A 23,690-nucleotide genomic window follows, 5' to 3' on the forward strand; every position below is an offset into this window, starting at 1 on the left:
CGTACCTCTGTGCCATTTACCAGATGGGACTTGCTCTTTTCCCATAAGAGTGGCCCCTAAGTCTCAGAGGCCTTAGAACACGTAAGAAGCTTAACCAGATGCAAAGGTACAGTTTGAAGGAACATAAAAATGACCTTCATCTGTGTCATGGGACGGTCACATGGACAAGTTCATCTACCTTTCCTTAAGATGTTTTTAATTTTGGTAGGAGAAAAGGATGCAAAGACCACTGGGTGAAGTTGTTTGTTTGTTTTAAAGCAACTCTGGATAACCAAGTTATTAATGACTGATTTTTATTCAAATGGAAATATACATAGTCTCTTTGATTTGAAAATATCTTTGCTCTGAATGGGGAAAACCCCTAATTGTGTAAAATCTGATCCTTTCCCAACACAGACTGGGCTGTTGGTTTCACACTGTCTCACGGTCAGCAGGTGAGTGTGGTTTGGCATGCCAAGTATTAGGTTATAAGTTGTTCTGGATAGTATTAGGCTCTCACTTCTCATGAGGCTCCAGAGGCTGAGACAGAGATGGTAGGGAAGGTCGAAGGGAAAATGGAAGTAAATGCATGAGGAGAGAGGGAGGCAGTGGGGCTCTTCTCCACCCCAGTTATTCTTGCATAGACTCAACATTTGGTTGAGAGATACTACACCTCCATAAAGGGGCTCTGGGAGGTCACACTGGGGATTTATATTATCCTCGCAAGCACACACTCTGAGTTTCTCTTCACCTGACACGAAAGCAGATGCTTGCAAATTATCCAAAGAGGTGAGAAGTGCTTTCAATTAAGAGTTAAGAAAAGGCCACTTAGGTGAGTAGTATTATGCAAATATCCACTGTAGACACCGTGAGTGTGAACGTGCAGGAGGCTACATCACACAAGTATACAAGTTTTCCTATGCTAAAATTCTCAGCTCGATTGGGGCCACATTTTCCTTTTTCCTTGGTTTCTGGTTTCCAAACTCATTATACCCTGTTGTATGTTTTTATATTATAGATCGAGTTCAACTGGGAGACCATAAAAGGAAGATATCTCAAAAGTTAATATTTTGGTAGGAGTCTCTATGAACGTGGCAGAGAAAATGTAAGAAAAGCTTTCCCCTTTCCTTCTTCCCCTTCACCCCCAAGCCCTCTAAATGGCAAAGTAACACTGTGAAGAGGGGCTTTCAGTTCTTTCAACAGGGACAAAGGACACCGTTGAGAATCTCTCCTTCTGCAGTGACCCCCCCCTCCCCAGTTGGTGCTGGATTCTTCCATGGAGGCCCTGCTGAGCTGTTAGGAAGTAAGAGGCATTAGCACACCACTCACTATCTTTCAGGGGCCAATTAGCCAGTTTGGAATATACAGACCCTGGGTTCCTTTCATTTCTCTTTCAGCAGCTTGCCTTTTGGTCATTTGCTATGCTTCATTAAGAGGGGGCAAAGCTTAGATCTGTCCATTTGGCTCACCCTTAGGAGCTCTGATGGGAGCTTTCTTGGGGAAGGCAATTGGAGCCATTGAAGGGAAGATGTGGGGATTATCCATAGATTAGGATTATCTTAACCAGTGGTTTTTCAACCCTTTTAACTAGGAGAAACCCTTTTATGGGTGGAAAAAAAAACAAAAACAAAAACAAAAACCAAAAACCCAAACTTGTGCATGCCTACCTGACAGTAATTATACTGAGTAAGGCAAGCACCTGATCATATGAAGGACAGGCTTGGTCTTCTTGTCTTCCTGGTCTTCAAACACATTCTGTTCCCCTGCCAATTCCTCTTGGAAAAACATCTTTCTTAGGGCATCAATATTCTGAATTCTTTGTCATTCAGACTCGAAAAGTAAGGAAGATATACAGAGGAAGCCTGGTGGAAACTCATACTAACACACAAATATGGATTGTTGAGATGTTTTGGAATAATGAACACTAAACACCAAGGGAAAAGACAAAAAAAGATAACCTCTTTCCATTTCATTATAGATGTTTCCATTTGTGAAGATTTAAATTTGGAGATGGTTAATGATTTTCGTGTTTAGTGATTCTGCAATACGTATGTGGATCAGAAGGAACGAAGTCAACTGTGACAGTGTTTGAGATTATACAGAGTATGACCCTAACATGTTTTTAGCAATGTTTTCACCTATTTCATGAGTGGGACTCAGGGTTAGAATTTCTGAGGACAAGTAGAGGGCATTGGGAACAATTACAAAGACTTGCACAGTACCAACAGAGAAAACTTTATCATCCCCTTTGTAGGATCCATATTTGTTGTTTCTCTTTGTTTTAAAAATTGTTCTCAGTATTTGGGCTCCACCTTCTCTCAACATGGAACTTTGTTTTCATCATCAAGAAAATTGAACTACTTCAAGTTATTAGCAACATCTGCATTCTTGAAGCCAAAAAAGCTGCTTTGTCTTTTCCATGTATCCTTCTTAGACTTTCTCTTTTCCTATCTGCTGATCATTCCCAAGTTGATCTCTCCTGCCCTGCCTTCTTTCCCAAGTTTAGACTCAGACACACACGCGACCACTGGCCACGGGCACCTGCACTGCCACAGGGACCTCATCCTCACCATCTCCTCCCTAACCAATTCATCCTACACAATTCCTTGTCTCACTGGAACCAGCACACCTCCAAGCACCCAGGGTCAGAACCTGGTGGCAAACCTACACTCCACCCACCCAATTAACCCCCCAGGATTATTTTACGTCCTTAATATTTCTCAAATCCACCCCTACTAGTTAGCTCCAGCTATATACTCCGTTCAGGCTTTCATAATCTTTACTCTAGATACTGACAATGACCCTTAATGACTCTACACTGCCTGAAAATAAGGTCCGGCCTGTTAATATGACACTCAAGACTTCTCATGACCTTCCGTTTCCACTTTCACCTGCCACTCTCCACATTCCACTTTACCAAACTGCATACACCGAGCGGCTGCTTTTATTTCTCCTACTTGAAATCTCCTCCCTACCTCCATTGGATTGACGTTAATCCATTTTCTCTGAACCCATGACGAAGCTAAGTGTCACTCCTCTGTGATCCTATTATACTTTGTACCTACCTGTTTCTGATCACCCTATGTTATGTTATATTGTAATTATCTACTCGTTATATTGTAATTACTTGTTATTTCATATTTTGCCTTCCCTTTGATGCTTCTAGTCAAGAAGGAAATGGTTGCCTACACTGTGACAGATTTTTTTGGTGTGTTTTGTTTTTAGAAAAAATGCTAGAAATTCTTTGACATACTTCCACTGAGAATTGACCTCTATTTTTCCCTCCCCTTAAATTAGGGCAGGATCATCACTTAAAAAAAAAAAAAAAGATTTTATTTACTTATTTGAGAGAGACAGCAGAATGAGAGAGAGAGGAGCGCACACAAGCGGGGGTGGGCAGAGGGAGAGGGAGAAGCAGGCTCCCTGGACTCAGGGCTCCATCCCAGGACCCTGGGATCATGATCTGAGCTGAAGGCAGACGCTTAACGACTGAGCCACCCAGGTGCCCTGGCAGGATCATCACTTGCTTGTAACCAACACAATGTGGTTAGAAGAGTTAGCTTAGAAAAGTTGAGGCTGCTTGGCCTTGTTCTCTGGGACATTCGTTCTGGGGCCCTGTTCTACCTGTAAGGAGCTTGACTGCCCTGAGACTGCGGTGCTGGGAGGAAGTCCAGGCCGTGTGAAGAGACCACGTGTAGGTGCTCTGCTGGGCCCCAGCCGAGGTGCCACCCAACAGCTAGCATCCACCCCCAGACGCTGCTGAAGAAACATCTAGGTGATTCCAGCCCCAGCTGTGGAGGCATCCCAGTCTTTGAAACTTTCCAGTGGAGGCCCCAGACCTTGAGAGGCAGAGGCCCCCATGCCCATCCTAACTCCTGACATGCAGTCTGCGAGCATCGTGGGTGGAGCTTTTACATGGCTGACTTCCGGGGCAGTTCTGCAGTGGGGTAGCTGGAACACAGGATCCCGGCTGCAAGCTGCTTGCTAGCCCCTCGTAGGCTCCCCTCACTTTCCGAGCTCTCCTCCTTCCTTCAGTGTGTCTCTGGGGCCACATCTTAAATATACCCCTTGCACCCAAATCATTGTCTCAGGGGCTCCGAATTTCAATTCTGTCCAGACCCCAGACCCTGCCATCAGACGTTATTCAGGTGGATGTAAAACGTTGTAAGATGCTTTAAATAACACTTTAAACAACCTGCAGAAGAAGCTAAAACTTGGACCAGGGAGGTGGTCCTGAGGACGCATAATTATGAGAGAAGGCAGTTGGGCAGGTAGAAGGAATCCAGTCATACTTCTGCCTGGAACTGAGATTTTTAAAGGCCCTTTGCAACAATGGCAAATTAAAGGAAGAAACTGAAGTTAAAGATACATTTTCGTTTATGCAGTTTTCATTTGGAGAAAAAAAACTTTGCTTCTAAAGGTCTGAAAGCATGCCTTTTTAAATATCTTAGACTTTCTTTTTCTATAGGATTCCCAGCTAACTGTTTAGATAGGATTGATTTGATCAACAGAAAATTAGGAATTAAGATGACAATAGAAATACCATTAGTATAGAGTGAAGTTCCTAATGGTTCAACATTTACCAGGATTCCTGGTATTGGCTAGATTCGGTCATACGGCAGCATCCTGGATTGTGTTTACGTGTGTGTACCTCATCTGAAATAGAAGAATCTGGTGCTCAAAAAATATTTCAAAATGAATACCACTCAGAAATCTTGTTGACCAAAGAGTACACGGATAGCAGTCCACACCAATCTAGATTCCAACCGTGTTTGTAATAAAGATACCTATGAAAGTAGAATAAGTCAAATGATTTTTTCTTCACACGACAACATTCCATCATCCAGCACTCACTTGCATACCACTGGCTTGCTCATCTCTTTATCACACTTGTCTGAGTCCATATTTAAGTATCTGCAGATAGTCTAGGGAGCAGGGCTATGTCCTAGGGTCTAGCACAGTACCTGAAACATATTTACAATATTTGTTGAATGAATAAAGCAGTGCATCGGGCCAATGCATCCCATCATTTAGATCATAAATACTGTTCATTCCTGTTTTGTTGTCAGTACAGTGCCCCACCTAGAAGTGACCCTTGATTGCAAAACTCTGCTGAACAAAACCCAGACTGAGTGTCTCTCTTAAATACAGGCAGAAACAGACTCCGCTGTTAACAAGCATACCATCCAGATATCCCATGTCCTTAATCACGTTGCAAGGAGTTTCACCTATCGCCCAGAAGTAAGTTGCTTTTCACAGGTATTTAATGCATGACCACTGCAAATCAAGAGACAAGAGGCAAAAATACTGCTGAGATGATGACAACGATTCATTGTTTGGTTGGGTGCCAAGTAAAAGTTCCAGTTGTTCCATTAACAGTCAAAACTTCAGGCACTGCCAAACATGACTGTCTGCTTGTGCAATTTGGCACAGTTGTTACTAGGTCAGGATTGCAACTGCAAAGACAGCACAGCCAATACTTTGCCAGCAGGACTGACTATAGACAATATAATACCTTTCGAAGCGTGTCACATTATGTGCAATTATAGTAACTGTTAACACTTACTTAGCACTTCCAATGTGCCAGACAGCTTTCTAAGTGCTTTGCTTTTTCTGACTCACTTAATCTTCACAGCAACCCTGTGTGGTAGATGCGCTAACGTCATGCCCATTTTACAGATGTGGACACTAAGGCACAGAGAGGCTAAGGAACCTGTCCATAGTTACCCACATTATGTAAGTGGCAGAATGAGAACTGAAACCCCACCAGTTATTCTTAGTTGTCACATAATACCGCTTGTCATAACCATGATGTCTAACGGCCCCAAATTGGCACAAATACCTGACTTCCAAGGTATGTTACAGGTATGCTCCAACAAGGGCAAAGAACAGACCTGCTTTGTATTTAAGATGAATTATCACAGACTTAAGGCTAACAATGGTTCTAGAATAATTTTCTAACCAAACTGAGCAATATTTTAATAATATTGTAACTAGCTTCATAGTCCTACCTGGAACTGCTCGAAGCTGAAAGCACCTTCTGGTTTGCATTCATTTTAGTGGGAGATTGCTTATGGCAATTTCGGGTAAGCAACGTGTAAATGCTTAGCTATAGTTTTGCCCTGACCTGAGACCATGCCTCTGCTCGCTGTAATCTTTAGTTATGAAATGAATGGCCAACCGTGTGATACCGAAGCTCCAGGAAGGCAGGCCCTTGGTTACTTTTGGTCCTCAGCTGTGTCGGCCTGGCCAGGTGCTCAGGAGGTCACAAAAGCATCTCTCCCACCTTGCTGCGTGGCACTCCCTCACTCCTGTCTCCTGGCTTTCCCCTCCTCCCACCCCCTGTTCCTGGGCCACTGGCCTCACTTCATTGTTCCCCGTGCTCTCTCACATCCCCAACTTGGGCAGCAGCTTCCCCACCTCCTGGTCCTAATGGAAAACCCAGGCCACTCCTGCCCCCTCCTCTTCTTGTGCAGCTTTCTCTGGCTTCTGAGAAGTTCTCTCAGCTGCTGTCTCCCAGTCCTTATTCGCCGGTCTCCTCAGTCGAGCATCTCCCATTGCTCCTCCTTTTTCACTGAAGACTAGCACTCGGTTCACACATTTCCCTTTCCCTCCAACTTCGGCAGCCTCATCAGAAGAGGCAAGGTCCTGGTAGACAGCCTACACACACTGTAACCTTGCAACTCCAAGGCCATCACTGGGCATCCATCTATGCCATTTTATTCCCTACAGTGCATCATTCTTTCGTAAGTCTTCAACTGTGGACTCAGTCTCCCATCTGGACGCAGCCTCCCATCCTATCTCCTGCCCATAGGGGGTTTCTGGTTGTGCCTGTCATTTATTCCTGGCATGCACCTTCAATTCCCTGGATTCTTGCTTCTTCAGTGCCTTCAACCAGGAAAACCTCCACACTGAATTAAACCCGCAATCCCCCCTTTCTTCCCTCTCTCCCCTGAAAAGGTAGCAAATTATTACTGGAGAAAATGCCAATGCTTTGTAAATCACAGTCATCACCAATTCAAGCACCCTAACCTCATTTTTGGACTTGACCCTCTCCATTCCTCCTCGATTCCTCTGAACCTCCCCCACTCATCTCAAGCCCCGATCCATTTTTAGCAGACTGTGTTGTCAGGGGCTGCAGTAAGAAAGTTGAGGCCATGGGCTATGGTCTATCTCAGCTCCCCAGACACTCCTTGTCAAGTTATCTGTTGCCACAGCAATCTCTGTCCCATTTCCACTGGTCTCGGGGTGGGGCTGCACGCCTCCTAACGAAGACTTTCCTTCACCGTGCCTTTCACCTATCTCAAGTCCTACCTCAACAATGTTCTTAGCCCGTACTCAGAGTTTCAGCTTCCATTTCTTCCCCCCACCCCACCCCTACTTTAACTGGCAACTTCCCCTCAGCCTGTCTCTCTCGCCCTGATTAAAAAACAAACAACCCGAGCGCCAAAATAACAAAAATAGCAATAAACAGAAAACCAGAACATACCCCGAAGCCATTATCTCCCACCCCAGACTATTCCCATTTATCATTCTTTTTTCCTTTTCAGGCAAATGTCTCCACTGATGTTGTCACCTCCTTCATACATGTGACCACTTCCTGCGTCTTTGGATGCCATCCACTCTCCCTGAAATATCTTTGCCTGCCAGGACGTTGAGGCCTCATCTGGAGTTGCTTTGGGACACTGGCCCCATTTCTACCACCGCACTCCCCTCACTGTCTTGAGCACGAGACCGTGAGCCCCTTCTGTGCGTGGGATGTGCCACGGTCACTGGTGTATCCTCACTGCCTGACACTGCCTGGCACGTGGGAGAGGATCAGTAGGGGTTTCTTGAATACACATTTCCATATAAAGTTCTACCAAATGATTCTGCTCCACTCAATATTGCTTCTACAAAGCTTTAATATGATTTGATCATTTTTGACCCAAAATATTGCTGCTCCCTGCCAGAAGAATATTGTTCCCATCTGCTGCACTAAGCTTCGCAAAGATCTTAGTTCTTTGTAGATCAGAGTTCTCCTGGTTGAAGTCAGCTGAAGTCAGATCATCACTGCTACACTCACACGGTCTCCTCTAACACTTACCGATACCATAGACTAGTAACGTTTCCAAACTATATGGGCACAGGATTGAATTGCTAACCTTTACTATCTTAAGTGAATGTATTAATCTACATCACCCAAAACCAACCTCTATCATCACCCTAGTTCATAAGCGAGGATATATTAATAACAATAAAAAAGTAAGAAGGGCAGAAAAAGGACAGGGTTTTAAACTGAGTACATTTGATACGATTAAAAATTCAGTACATTGCTGTTGGTCAGCTTGGGGCTGCCGTAACAGAAGAGCACAGACTGGGTGTTTGTTTAAACAACAGAAATTTATTTTCTCACAGCTCTGGAGGCTGGGAGTCTAAGATCAAGGTGGCTGTCAGGGTTGGTTTCTGGTGAGGGCTCTCTTCCTGGCTTGCAGACAGCTGTCTCTGGCTGGGTCCTCACATGGCCTTCCTCTGTGTGAGCTCACTCCTAGTATCTCTTGCTCTTCTTATAAGGACATCAACCTTATGACCTCATTTAACCTTGATTACCTCCTTACGGATTACATCTCCAAATACTGTCACATTGGAGGCTATGGTTTCAACATATACATGGGGTGCGGACACAATTCAGTTGATAACAATTGGCCTCTTATTTTCTCATTTTACTGCAGATCATTGGGAATTTCAACCTGGATTGGCACCAGTCTGTAAGCCAGGATTTGGAAAACACAGTTCTAAATATTATAAATACCACACATACAGACTCTTAAAAAATTACCTACTGTATTTATTTACACGTTCAACTCTTGTTACTGCACTTGCTAGTAAAATGGAGCTTAATTTTTGTTCTTGGAGAAATTGGCCAGCTCTTTTAAATGGCAAAATGCTTTGAGGCAAAGTCCTTGGATAGAAAGATTTTTTGAACAAATTTATCTATTCAAAAAATATTCATTGAGCACCTAACCATGCAAATAGAATGCAATTGAATCCTGTTAGCTGTGGTATCATGGAAAAAAAACAAAAAACAAAAATCAAAACTGTATTTAAAATAACAAGATCTGGATTCTAGCCACCTCTCTGAACTTCAGTTTCTTAATCTTTAAAATGGAGATAATCAGGGGTGCCTGGGTGGCTCAGCTGGTTAAGTATCTGACTTTTGATTTTGGCCCAGGGTCCTGAGATCAAGCCCCGTGTTGGGCTCCATGCTCAGCAGGGAGTGTGATTGAGATTCTCTCTTTCCCTCCCCTTGTTCCTCCCCCGCAAGTCTCTCTCTCTCTCTTTAAAATAATCTTTAAAAAAATAAAACAAAGATAATCATATATGTTTTCTTAATCTGTTTAAAAGGATTTTATGAATGTGATTTATGTTGAAGTATTTTTTTAAGTGTAAAATACTATACAAATAAAGGTACATGCTAATTATTAAAGATAACATAGTTGGAGTAAAAATATTGAAACATGCAAGAATTAAACAAAAAAGCAATTCTTAATAATACCTGATACCATTTTATAAAGTTATTACACGAGTAAATCAGAGAAATGGCATGCCTCCTTATATCAGCAAAGCATTTTGCAAAATCTTAATGATGTTCTTTTAGGCTGAATGGGTGCTGGAACAATTAGATAGAGTCATATTTTGGCTGAGCAACTGGCTTGTAGGGAGTATTGACAATTAAAAATGAATACGGACCTAAAGAGAAATCTCTGTTTTGTCATTGATCATATCCTAAGTAGTATTTTGATTAAATTAAGGCCAAAGTCCCTGACTAAAAGTTCCAGGTGGTGTGCTTATAAAGTCTATGAGTGTCACAAAGCTGAAATAAAAAGCTAATATATGAAGAGATAAAGACTCCAAATTATCTCAATAGGCTGAAATGATGGGTAAGGGAAGGTATATGTAAAATGAACAAGATTAGATTTGACTGGGACATATGCCAACCTTATATCTGGGCCTAAAAAAAACTCTGCTGCAGAAACAAAAGGCTTGAGGATTCTATTTCATGTTAAAAAGATCTGCTTATACATGATCACAAGCTTAAAATGAACCATCAATATGGTGTAGGTGACAAGGATATGAAGAGTAAATGTATTGCAATTATAGGTTATACTAATATTGTCATAAGGCCTAGAACAAGAGAGGAATTCCTACCATATCCTACCTTGCTCAGAGTACATGTAAAGTATCTTGTTTACTAAAGAGGACTATTAACAAACTAGAAAGCATCTAAAATGTTCACACAAAATCATCTAAAGGACTGAGAAAAATGGGAGGCTATCATATGATCTGTTCCCCAAAACTTGCAATAATAGAACAGAACTTGGGGTAACTCCTAGCAAGTTGTAAGAATAGTTTCAGGTTAAACCAAAGCTGAGTTATTAACACCAAGTAATAAAATGTTTGGAATGCATATGGAGTTCATTAGCATAAGAAGGGAAATCAGTTAAAAATATGATTAGCCATGTGAATATTTTAGATAAATTAATGGATATAGAACTAAAATGGGTTTTGAGGGAAGAAATCGTTTTGGGAGATTTTCTTAACTTCTTCACATGGATGTTAGGGAGTAACAGTGCCTTTTTCAACCTGTCCTTGGCTGCTCATTGGAAATGGCTCTGCTGTAATGTGGTTGCTGTTGTGAGTGCTGGTTCCCCTCTTCTAGAACAATAAAAACAGTGTGTGTGTGTGTGTGTGTGGTGCTTATATATGTAGAGATATATATGTATGTGGATATATAAAATTAAAATCAGATTAAAAGTCAACAACTGTAAACATTTTGGAATATTTATTATTGATTTAATTCCTTTTCCTCTTTCCTTCCTATCGGGTATTAAACATGAGTAGACTTATTAGTCAATCACATAGACTGTTTTAACTGAAAATAGCAACGGAATGGGAATATCCTTATCTCAGCAGGCCCTGGAGCCTGCCTTCCCACAGGCTGCACGTTCTGTGATGGCCTGAGACTGTGTTCAAAAGGGGAGGCATTCAGCTACTCTGGGTCCACGCCGTATGCTAATTTCATCTCCCCTCCTTCTCTAATACCTTCATTTTTAAGAAGTTAGAGTCTGAAAAAACAAAACAAAACAAAACAAAACCAACAAAGGCAGCAGATGCTTAGAAGTAACAAAAACATTGCTAAGTTATAACATCTGGACTTCATCACTGCAGCGCTGACGTCAGGACACAGCCCAGATGTTAACTATAGTAACCATCTAAAGTTTGGGTGAATGCGGTCTTCCCTTTAATTTGCAAAATCCTTTTTGCAAAAATGTTGAAAACATAACAGGTTAGGGATATAAGTAGTCTACCAAATATTTAGGAGACCAGGTTTGGGATTACACAAGTACACCAGCTTTCTAGGTGTATTCATTTCCTTGTGTTGTGGTCTCTTACTTGGAATTCCCACTCTCCCCTACCTCCCAACTCCCCTTCCCCACAAAAAAAAAAAAAAAAAAAAGGTAAAGGAAATAAAAACACCTAGAAAAAATAGCCAGAAGGGAAATTGGGAATTTAAAAATGAGACTGAGCCTTAATAGACATGTGGACATAAGTCAGCATGCTCTTCTTACCCATTCAAGGGCAGTTAGTTGTAGCCTGCTGGGATAAGCATCCTGATTTCTATGTTTTATGTATATGCCTCCACATTTTCTAGGCAGTTGAAGAACAAAAGAAGACATTCGGATGCAGATAAACCATATCTTAAATTTTTGTTCACCTTTAGTCATTATATTGAATGCATGTGTAAATGATGGCTGGTCCAAGTTTTCACGTCGAATAGCTAATGAGGCTATGCTACATGTGCTCATGTTTAGGATGATGATTAAAATAAAATGGCATAAAATTTTCATTAGTGGTCTCTTAACCTCACCACACCCTCTATTACCAGGTATCATTGGTAAAACTGCTGACTGGAGAAAGACCAAACTACAGTTAAAGAAAGAAAAAAAAAAAAGGATCTCTAGGAGTAAGGAAAAGGGATATAGATTTCTGAGTTACTCATAGATGGAAGTTCTGAAAATAAAAGATATTCTTTTTTTGTGATTTCATATGCTGGGGTTGTGACATGACTAAAAATCACTTTGCATTAACAAAATATCTGGAGTTTGTTTAACAAACACTTAGAAGGCAGAGTAGTGCTGATTAGGGGCACAGACCCTGGATTCAAATCCTGACTCTCTCACTTACTGTATGATCTTGGAAGAGCTACAGCCTGCTGGGGTAAGTTTAAAATATTGCCAAGTAAATTTCATCCACTATAAAATGGGGAAAGTTATATCCACCTCACTGTATTTTTGCAAGAGTCAGTTATAAATGTATGCAAAGCCTACAGCAGTATCTGCTATATAAAAGTTTAATAAACGACATTATTAGTTATTTACCTCCTTGCACTTTGCCTCATTTGCCTGAATTTATTAATCTAGTCCCATCACCACCTCTGTCACGATCACTTTCCAGACAACTCCAGGGACAGCTTCCTTGTAATGCCCACAGCACTGGGGGACATTAATGGTGTCCAGAGCCATCTTTGTGGCATGTGGCAGGGTGCTTAACCTATAGGAAGTACTCAATTTATATGTGTTAAATGAAGGAATACTGCCCTTTGTGATGTTTAATGGTTAATGTACCTGTCTTGAGAGTAGAGCCCGTGTCTTATACTTTTCACTCCAATGCAGCACGGCAATGAACAAATATGTAGGCATATAGCAAATATGGATACCCCCGTCTCTCCTGAGGGAGAACATGAGGATTACATAAAGTTTGACTTGCTTGTCTCACAGAACTGGTTTAGTTCCAGAGTGGGGAATACAAATCAAAACTCCTGACTCATGACTCCTGGTTGAATGGATGAAAAAAAAAAAAAAAGTTTTAAAGGAGGTTTATTAAGTGATTATATGTATTTATTACTATGTAATTGAGACTTTCAAAATTCCTAAGAATTCAAACAAGGTCTTCCTTAGCCCACATTATTGCAATAACAATGACTTGAATTGTCACAGATTTCTAAAATAGTTTAACTAGTCTAGAGACAATGGCAGGCTCTCTGGAGATGGCTATAGGTGTTCTGGAGTAAATAATGTCTACCAGTAACATATTGATTAGGGTATAGAATGAGGGATATTCTTTTTTTTTTTTTAAGATTTTATTTATTTGAGAGAGAGAATGAGAGACAGAGAGCACAAGAAAGAAGAGGGTCAGAGGGAGAAGCAGACCCCCTGCTGAGCAGGGAGCCCGATGCGGGACTCGATCCCGGGACTCCAGGATCATGACCTGAGCCGAAGGCAGTCGCTTAACCAACTGAGCCACCCAGGTGCCCAGAATGAGGGATATTCTTTAAACACATTTTGCAGTCTCAGACCCTCTATTTAATTTGGGGTCTGTGTGCTGTCCTGTTTGTATTGGAAGATATGATCAGGGACCAAGTTCCACCCTAAACTTTTGTAGCACTGCAACCTGGATGTCCTAAAACTTGTCCATGGTGGTCGCTTGTGTCACAAAACCAAGTTCTCTCACGAGAATTCTCTATCTAATCTTTTTTAAAAAAATATTTATCTATTTATTTGAGAGAGAGCTAGAGAGCAGGTGAGTGGGGGGAGGGGCAGAAGGAGAGAATCTGAAGCAGACACCCCGCTGAGTGGGTAGCCCAATGCAGGGCTCCATCTCAGGACTCTGAGATCATGACCTGAGCTGAAATCAAGAGTTGGACACTTACAACTGTGCCACCTAGGGACTTCAAATCTATCTAATCTTGTCAGGCAGTTCCCAGGACCACATATGCTTACCTTAAAAAAAAAAAAAAAAAGGTAAAAAGTCTAACATGCCTATTGAGCAAGTGAATAGCAATTAAAGCTATTGCTAGCAATGATCTTGTGTGATATAATTTACTTTATATGTTTTAGTCATCCTGTGAACGCTTGCTCTGGTTAAAAAGCAGATTCTCGAATAATGAAATGTCTGCTGTACTCAGCATTGAAAATAATTTAGAGAAATAACTTTATTGTATCAAAAATGTTAACTGAATACAGGATATGACGCCAACTTTGTTTATGTCAGCTCCAGAAAAAAAAAATAAAATAAAAAGAGGAAAGAAGCTGTGGGAAAGCTGTATGCTGAAGGTAGAACGTTCTCCTAATCCTAACCAGCTGTTCTTGCTTGAATGCATGGGAATTTAATAGCAATCTCTCCCTCTCTCTCTCTATGTGTTAACAGAGTAGCAAGCTTGTATGCATTTTATTAAAGCAATGACAAAGCTGTTTTCTAGCTACAAAAGTATCTAAGAAAACACAAGAGGGAAATAATCAAAAGTCACCTTGAAATAAAATATATGTACATAATAACTACAGATTTCTCCAAGGCTGTTAAATGGCAAGAAGCCAAAATTAAGTAATTACTTAAACACAACAAGTTCAAATTCACTCATACTGCTTTCGAGTGGCTACTATCTCAAATGGAATCACGCAGCAAATCACAAGAGCAAGGGTGACAGAAACACAACATTCCAGCACCTGAAGATAAATAGCCCAGGCGTCACACTCCAAACTCTTCAGATCTTTCGACTCCCCCTCCTTCACATTTTTCTTTAGGGACTGACAAATTATAAATTCTTGACTTCACAAAGGAAACTGCAACTTTACTCTGAATCTCTTGAAGTAACAGGTCAAGAGACTACAGAGTAGTACAGAAAAGAAATAACATTTTTACATTTTGTTTACATAAATATACTATGGGAAAATATGTAGATAGGAGGGTATTTAAATTTTTGCTAGTTTCTTAAAATGGTTATCCGTATATGCCGCAATTTATTTGTAACATCTACTTCCTGATTTTTGCTTCAGTCTGTAATGTTTAGGAACATCATGGGCTTTGGATTCAGAATTGAACTCACCTCCAAATTCAAACTCTTTCTAGTTATGTGACTTGCAATAAGTTACTTAACATTTTCAGCTTGGGTTTTCTCACTTGTCAATGGAGAAAATGATTATCTGCCTTAAATAGTTATTACAGCACTCAAAGAGATCAATGACTTATGTACACTGTTGGAATATAGTAGGTCCTCAATGAAAATTCATTTCTATCTCTTCTGACACTTAATTTCCTGTTTGTCCAGGGTTCTGTCATTTCTCATATGGGCAGGAAACAGTCTAGAGCTAGCCTTAGAACACCCAATTTCATTTTGTGACTAAGGAAATAATGAGACAATAAAAAGCATAAAAATCATAATTAAAAAACACTCGTTCAGTCACTCCAGTGGTGCTTGGCATCAAAAATTATGGATACAAAAGGCCTTGGCCACCTCACATTGCTCTTGCACCTCTCATTGCTTTTTAGAAAAAGCAATATATGTGATTACAAGGGAGGGGTTGCTGACTTGAACAGCTTCTGAGTGTTTTGATTGATTTAGAAACAATACCATCCAACATGAGAAATTATGAATGCCGAATGCCTACCGACAATCCATGATGACCTGAATTGAGTGCACTTAGACTATCTTACTTTTATAAGTTTTACAAAAACATGTGAACACAGTGCTAGGGTTCCCTTAGGACCTTATAGGGAAGTGGGCAAGTGAGGGATCCTGACATTACATCAGCTTCATTATAAATCTGCCTCTGACTATGGGGTGTGGGGAATCAGTGCTTTGTTGTTGTTGTTGCTATTATTATTACTATGATTATTATATAGATACTTCAGTCTTAAATCTCATAACTTCTCCAAACCATCACATTGTCCTCGTTTCTTTCCCACCTGTCCTACTTGAAATGGCATGTAAACTTGTTTTCTCTGAGTAAGCAATGAGAGTGTTGACTTACTTGAACTGGTGTGTGTGTGTATGCTGCCTGAAAAAAAAGGACTGGTATGCTATGCGGGTGCATTCCAGCACTATATAAAGTACATGAGATGGTTTTTTTCTGTTCAAGTAGATTCCTATCTAGTTGGGTGGAGAGGACTAACACATGATATAGCAACAAGATGAAATAAATAAAAAGAAGCATAAAATTAATTACGAACCTTTTAAAAATCGGTAAGCACTACAAGATTTCAGATGAAAAGGACATCAGTAAAGGCTGACACTGTTGTAAACATTATAAAGACAAGAGAATTGAGAAGTGCAGATTTGGGTTAAGGGGATCATGTTACATTTGTTGGCGAACAGGAGCAAATGATAGAGAAAGGAACACAGTGCTTTGGTGGAACTGTAAGGCGACAAGTACGATGTAAGAAAGCACAGCCAGATAACAGAGCATCGTCACCAGCAGGTAGAGGCGTTTTGGTTTTATGTGCCTGGAATTGCATGCCATTGAAGGTTTTTGAGCAAAAACAGTGACAGGATGAAGATGGAGGTGGCCTACATGATGCTGGAGTCACAGGCAGAAGCTTGGAAGACGTTGACTCTGTGTAGGTGGGGTTAAAGGCGGTTGGTGCCATGGCGGTACATATGGGATGAGAAAGGAAGGGGCAGATACAGAGGGACACAGAACGTAGAAGGGATGGGATCTGGTGACTGACTTAATGTAAGGGATGAAAGTGAAGTAAGGCAGCCCGTAGAAGAGGAACAGACTCTGAGCAACAGAGAATGGGGTTAACCTTGGAACTGGTTTGAATCTGATGTTGCAAGACCTCCAACATTTACTGGTCATGTCCAGTAGATAGTTAAAGATAAGGGGTCAGAGTGTAAAGGTATGGATAGGTCAGATTAAGAGAGACAGATGGATAGGTAGGCAGGGGGACAGAGAGAGAGAGAGAGAGATGAGAGAGAGAGAGAGAAAGGAGACTGATAATAGATGAATACAAGTGTAACTCTCATATTATTTGAACTTTAGGAGTGATCAACATTGAAACAAGAATACGATCTGGAAATAATTTATGAAAAAGCAATATATGTGATTACAAGGGAGGGGTTGCTGACTTGAACAGCTTCTGAGTGTTTTGATTGATTTAGAAACAATGTGAGGTACACATGTTGCATCTACTCCCTGGTATCTATTTTTCCTTCGATGTGGTCCTACACAAAATGCACTTGTCTTTTAATATATAATATTCACTTACGCATTTCTGCATTGGCAGTATGTGTGTGTTCATTTGGGTTTATACAATTGTCTATGGATTAAATCATTCTACAAACGTTTGTGCGTCAGGCACTGTTTGAAGCACTAGGAAGACCTAGGTGTACAATACTGAGTTCCTGGCCTCAAAGAGAAGCTTAGATTCTAGACAGAGAAAGAGACCATAAGCAAGCATATACAACATGCTGGGATAAATGGATTACAATTGGTTGATAGGGCAATGTCATTTTATTAGAGGGACCCAGAAGGGCCTTTCAGTAGAGGAAACATTTTATGAAGACTTGCATGGAGTGAGGGAGAAAGCCTTGTGACTATCTGAGGAAAGGGTGTTTCAGGATGGGGGAACAGCAATTACCAAGGAACAGCAAAGAGGCCAAAGTACGTAGAATGGAGTAAGCCGGGGAAAGAATATAAGAAGGCAAAGTAGGAGGGGTAGGCAGGCCCGGGTCAGGTAAGGACTTCTTGACCATAGAAGGGATTTTATTCTAAATGTGAGGGACAGATATTGGAGGGTTTTCAGGTGAGGAGTGACAGGACATGATTTATGTCTAAAAATGTCACTCTGGTTGCCACATTTGAAATAAATTATAGGAGGGGGCAAGGGTGAAAGTAGGGAGGCAGTTAAGAGGCAGTTAAGGATACAGGTTCGAGGTGATGGGTGGCTTGGCCTAGGGTGGTAGCAGTGAGGGTGGTAACAAGTGGTTGGATTCTCCACGCATTTTGCAGGTAGAGCTGATGTGATTGGCTGATGGAAGGAATGTACGGTCTGAAAGAAGAGAGGAGTCCTGCCATGAATGGAGGTGAAAAAGATGAGTTTTACAAGAAAGTGAAGAAGCTCAATTTTGGACATATCAAGTGATTTCTGGCAAGATACATAACATCCCTGGACATGTTTCCTCATTTGTAAAACAAGGTTCATAACAGAATCTACTTCATAGGGTTACACAAGCATTAAATAACAATGCAAGGAAAACTGACCAGAGGCTAGCACTGCATGTTAGGTGTCCAGCTAAAATTAGATATCAAGAAGTTGAAGAAAAACTTCAATCTTTTAATCTATGACAAAAGAGGCAAGACTATCCCATGGAAAAAACACAGTCTCTTCAACAAATTGTGCTGGGAAAATGGGACAGCTACATGCAAAAGAAGGAAACTGGACCACTTTCTTATACCATACACAAAAATAAACTCAAAATGGATTAAAGACCTAAATGTGAGACCTGAGACCATAAAAATCCTAGAAGAAAGAACACACAGTAATTTCTCTGACATTGGCTATAGCAACATTTTTTTAGATACGTCTCCTGAAGCAAGGAAAATAAAAGCAAAGATAAACTATTGGGACTTTATCAAAATAAAAATCTTCTGCACAGCAAAGAAAATAATCCACAAAACAAAAGGACAAGACAACCTACTGAATGGGAAAGGATATTTGCAAATGATGTATTTGATAAGGGGTTAATACCCAAAATATATAAAATATATGTACAACCCAACACCAAAAAAAATCCAGTTAAAAAACAGGCAGAAGATGGGCGCTTGGGTGGCTCAGATGGTTAAGCGTCTGCCTTTGGCTCAGGTCGTGATCCCAGGGTCCTGGGATTGAGTCCCGCATCGGGCTCCCTGCTCCTTGGGAGCCTGCTTCTCCCTTTGCCTCTCTCTCTCTCATGCATAAAATAAATAAATAAATAAATAAAACAGGCAGAAGATATAAACAGACATTTCTCCAAAGAAGCCATGCAGATGGCCAACAGATACATGAAAAGATGCTCAACATCACTCATCATCAGGAAAATGCAAATTAAAACCACAAGGAGATACCATCCCACACTTGTCAGAATAGCTGACGTAAAAAACACAAGAAATAACAAGTGGTGGGGAAGATGTGGAGAAAGGAACCCTCATGCACTGTTCCTGAGAATACAAACTGATGCAACCACTGTGGAAAATGGTATGAAGTTTCCTCAAAAAGATAAAAATAGAATTATCATATGATCCAGAAATGCCACACAAAGAATATGAAAACACTAATTTGAAAAGACATATACACTCCTATGTTTACTGCAGCATTATTTACAATAGCCAAAATATGGAAGCAACCTAAATATCTATCCATAGATGCATGGATAAAGAAGTGGGACACACACACACACCATGGAATATTATTCAGCCATAAAAAATGAAATCTTGCTATTTGCAACAACATGGATGGATCTAGAAGGTATAATGCTAAATAAAATAAGTCAAATAAGGCAAATATCATATGATTTCACTCATATGTGGAATTTAAGAACAAAACAAATGAACAAAGAAAAAAGGGGCAAACCAAAAAACAGACTCTTAACTATAGAGAACAAACTGGTGGTTACCAGAAGGAAGCAGGTGGAAGGATGGGTGAAATAGGTGAAAGGGATTAAGAGTACATTTATCATGGGGCATCCGGGTGGCTCAGTCGGTTAAGCTTCTGCCTTTGGCTCAGGTCATGAGCTCAGTGTCCTGGGATTGAGCCCCACATTGGGGCTGAGCAGGGAACCCACTTCTCTCTCTCCTGTCTCTCCCCCAGCTTGTGCTCTCTCTCTCTCTCCGCCCCCCTCGGTCACTCCCTCTCTCAGCTAAATAAATAAAATCTTTATTTTAAAAAAAAGAGTATACTTATCATGATGAGCACCGAGTAATGTATAGAATTGCTGAGTCACTATATTGTAAACCTGAAACTAATATAACACTGTATGTTAATTATACTGGAATTAATTAACTTAAAAACCCCTTCAATCTCATATTGTTTCTGAATCTTAAAAAAAAGGGGTCTTAAAAACCCTTCCTACAATTTCTTCCCCATCCCCCCTTTTGGGATATGGGTGCTACTGCTATGGGAGAGAGTGTACATTCTAAATGTCAATCATGTCATGTGTGCTAAAAATAATAATAATGCTGATGGTGATTGTGACAGAATAAGTAAATGAGGTATAGAAATCATGGTCATTAGAGAGCAGTTCAAACTGAAATCAGGAGACTATAAAGAAGAGAAAGTCGTTTATATTCTGAAGAAAAGAATTTAAAGAATTTCTTGAGGGGAATATATTCCATGAGAAATGATAAAAGGCATTAAAATTAGGAGGAAAAGGGATAATGATGTGATGATGAAGAAAATCAACACATGTTCTACAAAGTATGACTTATCTCCTTTTGGACCTTACATTGTAAAGAGATGACTTGTGGTCACCTTAATAAAATGAAAAGAGATTATTTAAGACAATATGGCCAGGCAACTAGGAGGGGCTGATTGTATCCCCATTTTAAAGATATCTGATATTTTCCCAACACAATCTAGTATGTTGCTCCCAATTTATCCATGTGATGAGAGGAAAGACTGCTAGGTGGATGGATGAATACCAGTGCAGAATTCTCCATGTCCATGTTCAGTAGCTTAAACTTCAAAACTGAAGAACCATCATGAGTGAAGTATCTCTCTGGTTAAATGTTAAGGTAGAGACACAGGTTTTTACCATGCACATCATGTTAAAACATGATGCTTTCCTTACAAAAGACATTTAAAAAAATAAATTATTACTATTTACTCCCCTGATAGGGTAAAATTTAAAAAATTCTATGCTTATTTTTGCAAATTAATGCTTCCTCCACTTAAAGATAATTATCTACTGTTTGAGGACAGGGTTGCTTTTCAATGGCATTCAAATAGTTGGTCCTCTCTGTCAGGTTTTCATACTTGGTTCCAGGGAACCCTTGGTCTTCACGAAGCCTCCAAGAGATTTGTATCCAGGATGGTGGAGGGAGGTATTCTGTTAGGTATTCTTGTAAGCATTTCTTAATATAAGTTATTGGGACGATGTTCTCTGTGAACCACATTATTTTCACTTCCTCTCATTCTTAGACTTTCCTTTTATTCTCTATTCTCATCACCTACCTCAGCTGCATTTGTACCCAAATACAGGCTCAGAATGGCACAAATGAACTTAATGTTTATTATCACCTTTAAAAAATTTTTAAATTCCAGTTTATGTAGTTAACATACAATGTTATATTAGTTTCAGGTGTAGTTTAGTGATTCAACAGTTCCATAGGACACCCAGTGTTCATCATGACAAGTGCACTCTTTAATCCCTACCACCTATTTCACCCATCCCCCCACCTTACCTCCCCTCTGGTAACCATGTTTCTCTATAGCTTCTCTATAGTTAAGAGTCTGTTTCTTGGTTTGTGTGTGTCTCTTTTTTTCCCCCCCTTTGCTTGTTTGTTTCTTAAATTCCACTGATGAGTGAAATCATAGGGTATTTGTCTTTTCTCTCTGACTGACTTATTTCACTTAGCATTATACTCACTAGCTCCATCCATGTTGTTGTAAATGGCAAGATTTCATTCATTTTTATGGCTGAATAATATCCATTGTATACATATACACCATATCTTCTTTATTTTTATTTAAAGATTTTATTTATTTATTTGTCAGAGAGAGAGAGAGAGAGAGAGAAAGAGAACACAAGCAGGGGGAGCGGCAGGCAAAGGGAGAAGCAGGCTCCCCGCCAAGCCAGGAACCCGACACAGGACTCGGTTCCAGGCCCCTGGGACCATGACCCGAGCCAAAGGCAGACACCCAACCAACTGAACCACCCACGCATCCCCCATATCTTCTTTATTATCACCTTTAAACAGATACTTAATTACATTTTTGCTTGACCTATATTAAAAAACCACACTAAAATGAAACATTATTATTTACAATCTTCATTCCAAATTTACTCATCTAGTCTTTGCTTAATTCTATTAAAATTTAAAAACTTTCCATGATAGTTATATATATGATATAAACATATACATTTATATATGTATGCAAATATATATGTATATATGCACATATATATGTATCTACACACACATATATATAAAACTGACTTACTATCCTACGTATACCATTTATATTTCCATGTTTTTCAAAGTAAATATTCTATGATTTTTATAACATTTGAAAACTTCTCTGCTATATTGGGTATTATATATCATTGGTGGGTGTGTAATACATGTTGAACAATTTTGCCATTTAAGATGTGCGTATCTTAGACTATGAAGTTTTCTCCTTCGATGAATACTCTTCCATAGAGAAACTTCTACACATAAATCCATGGAGGTATGAACGATTGTACTACTAATAGCAGGTAATTGTAATAGCACATAATTGGAAACAACCTAAATACCTCTCAACAGTAGAATGATTAAGTAAATTATGGCATAGTTACATAACAGCAGTAAGAATAAATGATCTTTATGCTTCAACATGAACAAATCTCAAAAATATAATTCTGAGCAAAATGAATTGCCGAAGGATATCTGCAGTATGGTATCACTTCAAACCTGAAATGTGAAAAACAGTAATTATTATTGTCTTAGGTTATTTAAGTATGTAGTAAGACTATAAAACCAGTATAAGAATGATTCAACACCAAGCTCAAGATCGGAGAATTCCAGGGGGAGTTGGGAGGAGGGAGGAGGAAAATATGATCCAGGAGGCGCACACAGTAATTTTACATTTTAAACCCTAAACAGTGATTTTAATTTTTTATTACTTAAATGGGTTTCTTAGATTTCTAAAATATTTAATAAAGGTAATACTGCTATTAGTTAATTGATAAGGTATCTAAAGATAGTTTTAGAGAAAAGATTTTTGGTAAGCAAAGACACCAATTTCAGATGCTCCCAAACTGTACTGAATCAAAAAACAATGAGTATGTTATGAAAACAGCAACTTAAGCCACCCAAGATACTTGGATCAAATTTCCCAGGGTATGACCACATGGACGATTAGCTATAGCAACATCACCTTTATTTTACAAAAGCAATTAGTACATGCTTCAGTCTTCAAAGTGAGCAAGGATTACCTACTCTTCAAAAGTTATTAAAAGCACTTGGCTTTTGACCCTTAGAACTCAACTGGCACAAAGTCTTGGGGTCAGCTTCTTGCTTTCCTAATAAAAGTTGTCAAACATCATTTTCCTAGACTCCGTATAAAAACAGAGACATTATATAAGTTATTGTGATTTGAAAACATGCACTTTTATGTAGAGATGAGTGGATAGCTCAAGTAATGGTCTTTTATTAATCAGTTAAAATATTTTAAGTCAGAATACGGAGAAAAATCTGGAACAAGGAAAAGCATGTACACACAAGGACAAATTACTCATTGTAAGCTTATTAAACTCAGTATCTCACTTAAGTACAAAATGAGTAAAGAAAAAGAGTAGATAATCACAAAGAAGTTTGAGAGTTGGGGGTATGTGTGGGTTGGTGGTAGGGATTAATCACGCAAGGCCACGAAGGTTCACTCAGGGAAACTTTAAACAGCAAACTGGGAGTCATGCTCAGGGTCACAGAAATACAAACATTTTCTGTGAACTGGCCTCACAAGAATGGGAGCTTGGAATGTCTGTGGCGGTGGCTGAGAAAGTGGGTGTGTGGCTTGGATTCAATTGTCCTCGTCTCCAAGAGGGCAGTATAAGCAGGCGGCGGTTTGCCCTCACCTCCCTGGTAATGCCCTTCCCAGACTATACTTTCTTTTTTCCTTTCATTTTTTTCAAATTAAATGTTTGTTTCCCCCTT

The 23,690-nt window shown here is 39.9% G+C and overlaps 1 protein-coding gene across 4 annotated transcripts in view; it reads right to left on the reverse strand.

The window, feature by feature from the left end:
- The window catches only part of DLC1 (DLC1 Rho GTPase activating protein), a 424,683-nt gene that overhangs the window by 139,162 nt on the left and 261,831 nt on the right, over positions 1-23,690 (reverse strand). Inside the window, exon 6 of one of the 4 annotated variants that reach the window (XM_045879754.3) lies at positions 1-22,448. This exon is cut by the window's left edge and continues 20,689 nt beyond it. The exons of the other annotated variants lie outside the window; for them this stretch is intronic. Coding sequence (XP_045735710.1) covers positions 22,438-22,448 — 11 coding nt within the window. The 3' untranslated portion in view covers positions 1-22,437. The remainder of the gene's footprint in view (positions 22,449-23,690) is intronic. 4 annotated transcript variants of the gene reach the window in all.

This window comes from Mirounga angustirostris, unplaced genomic scaffold, assembly GCF_029215605.1.
Source record: "Mirounga angustirostris isolate CCGP_5_RB_7025 unplaced genomic scaffold, mMirAng1.0.hap1 SCAF_2, whole genome shotgun sequence".
NCBI classification, from domain to species: Eukaryota; Metazoa; Chordata; class Mammalia; order Carnivora; family Phocidae; genus Mirounga; species Mirounga angustirostris.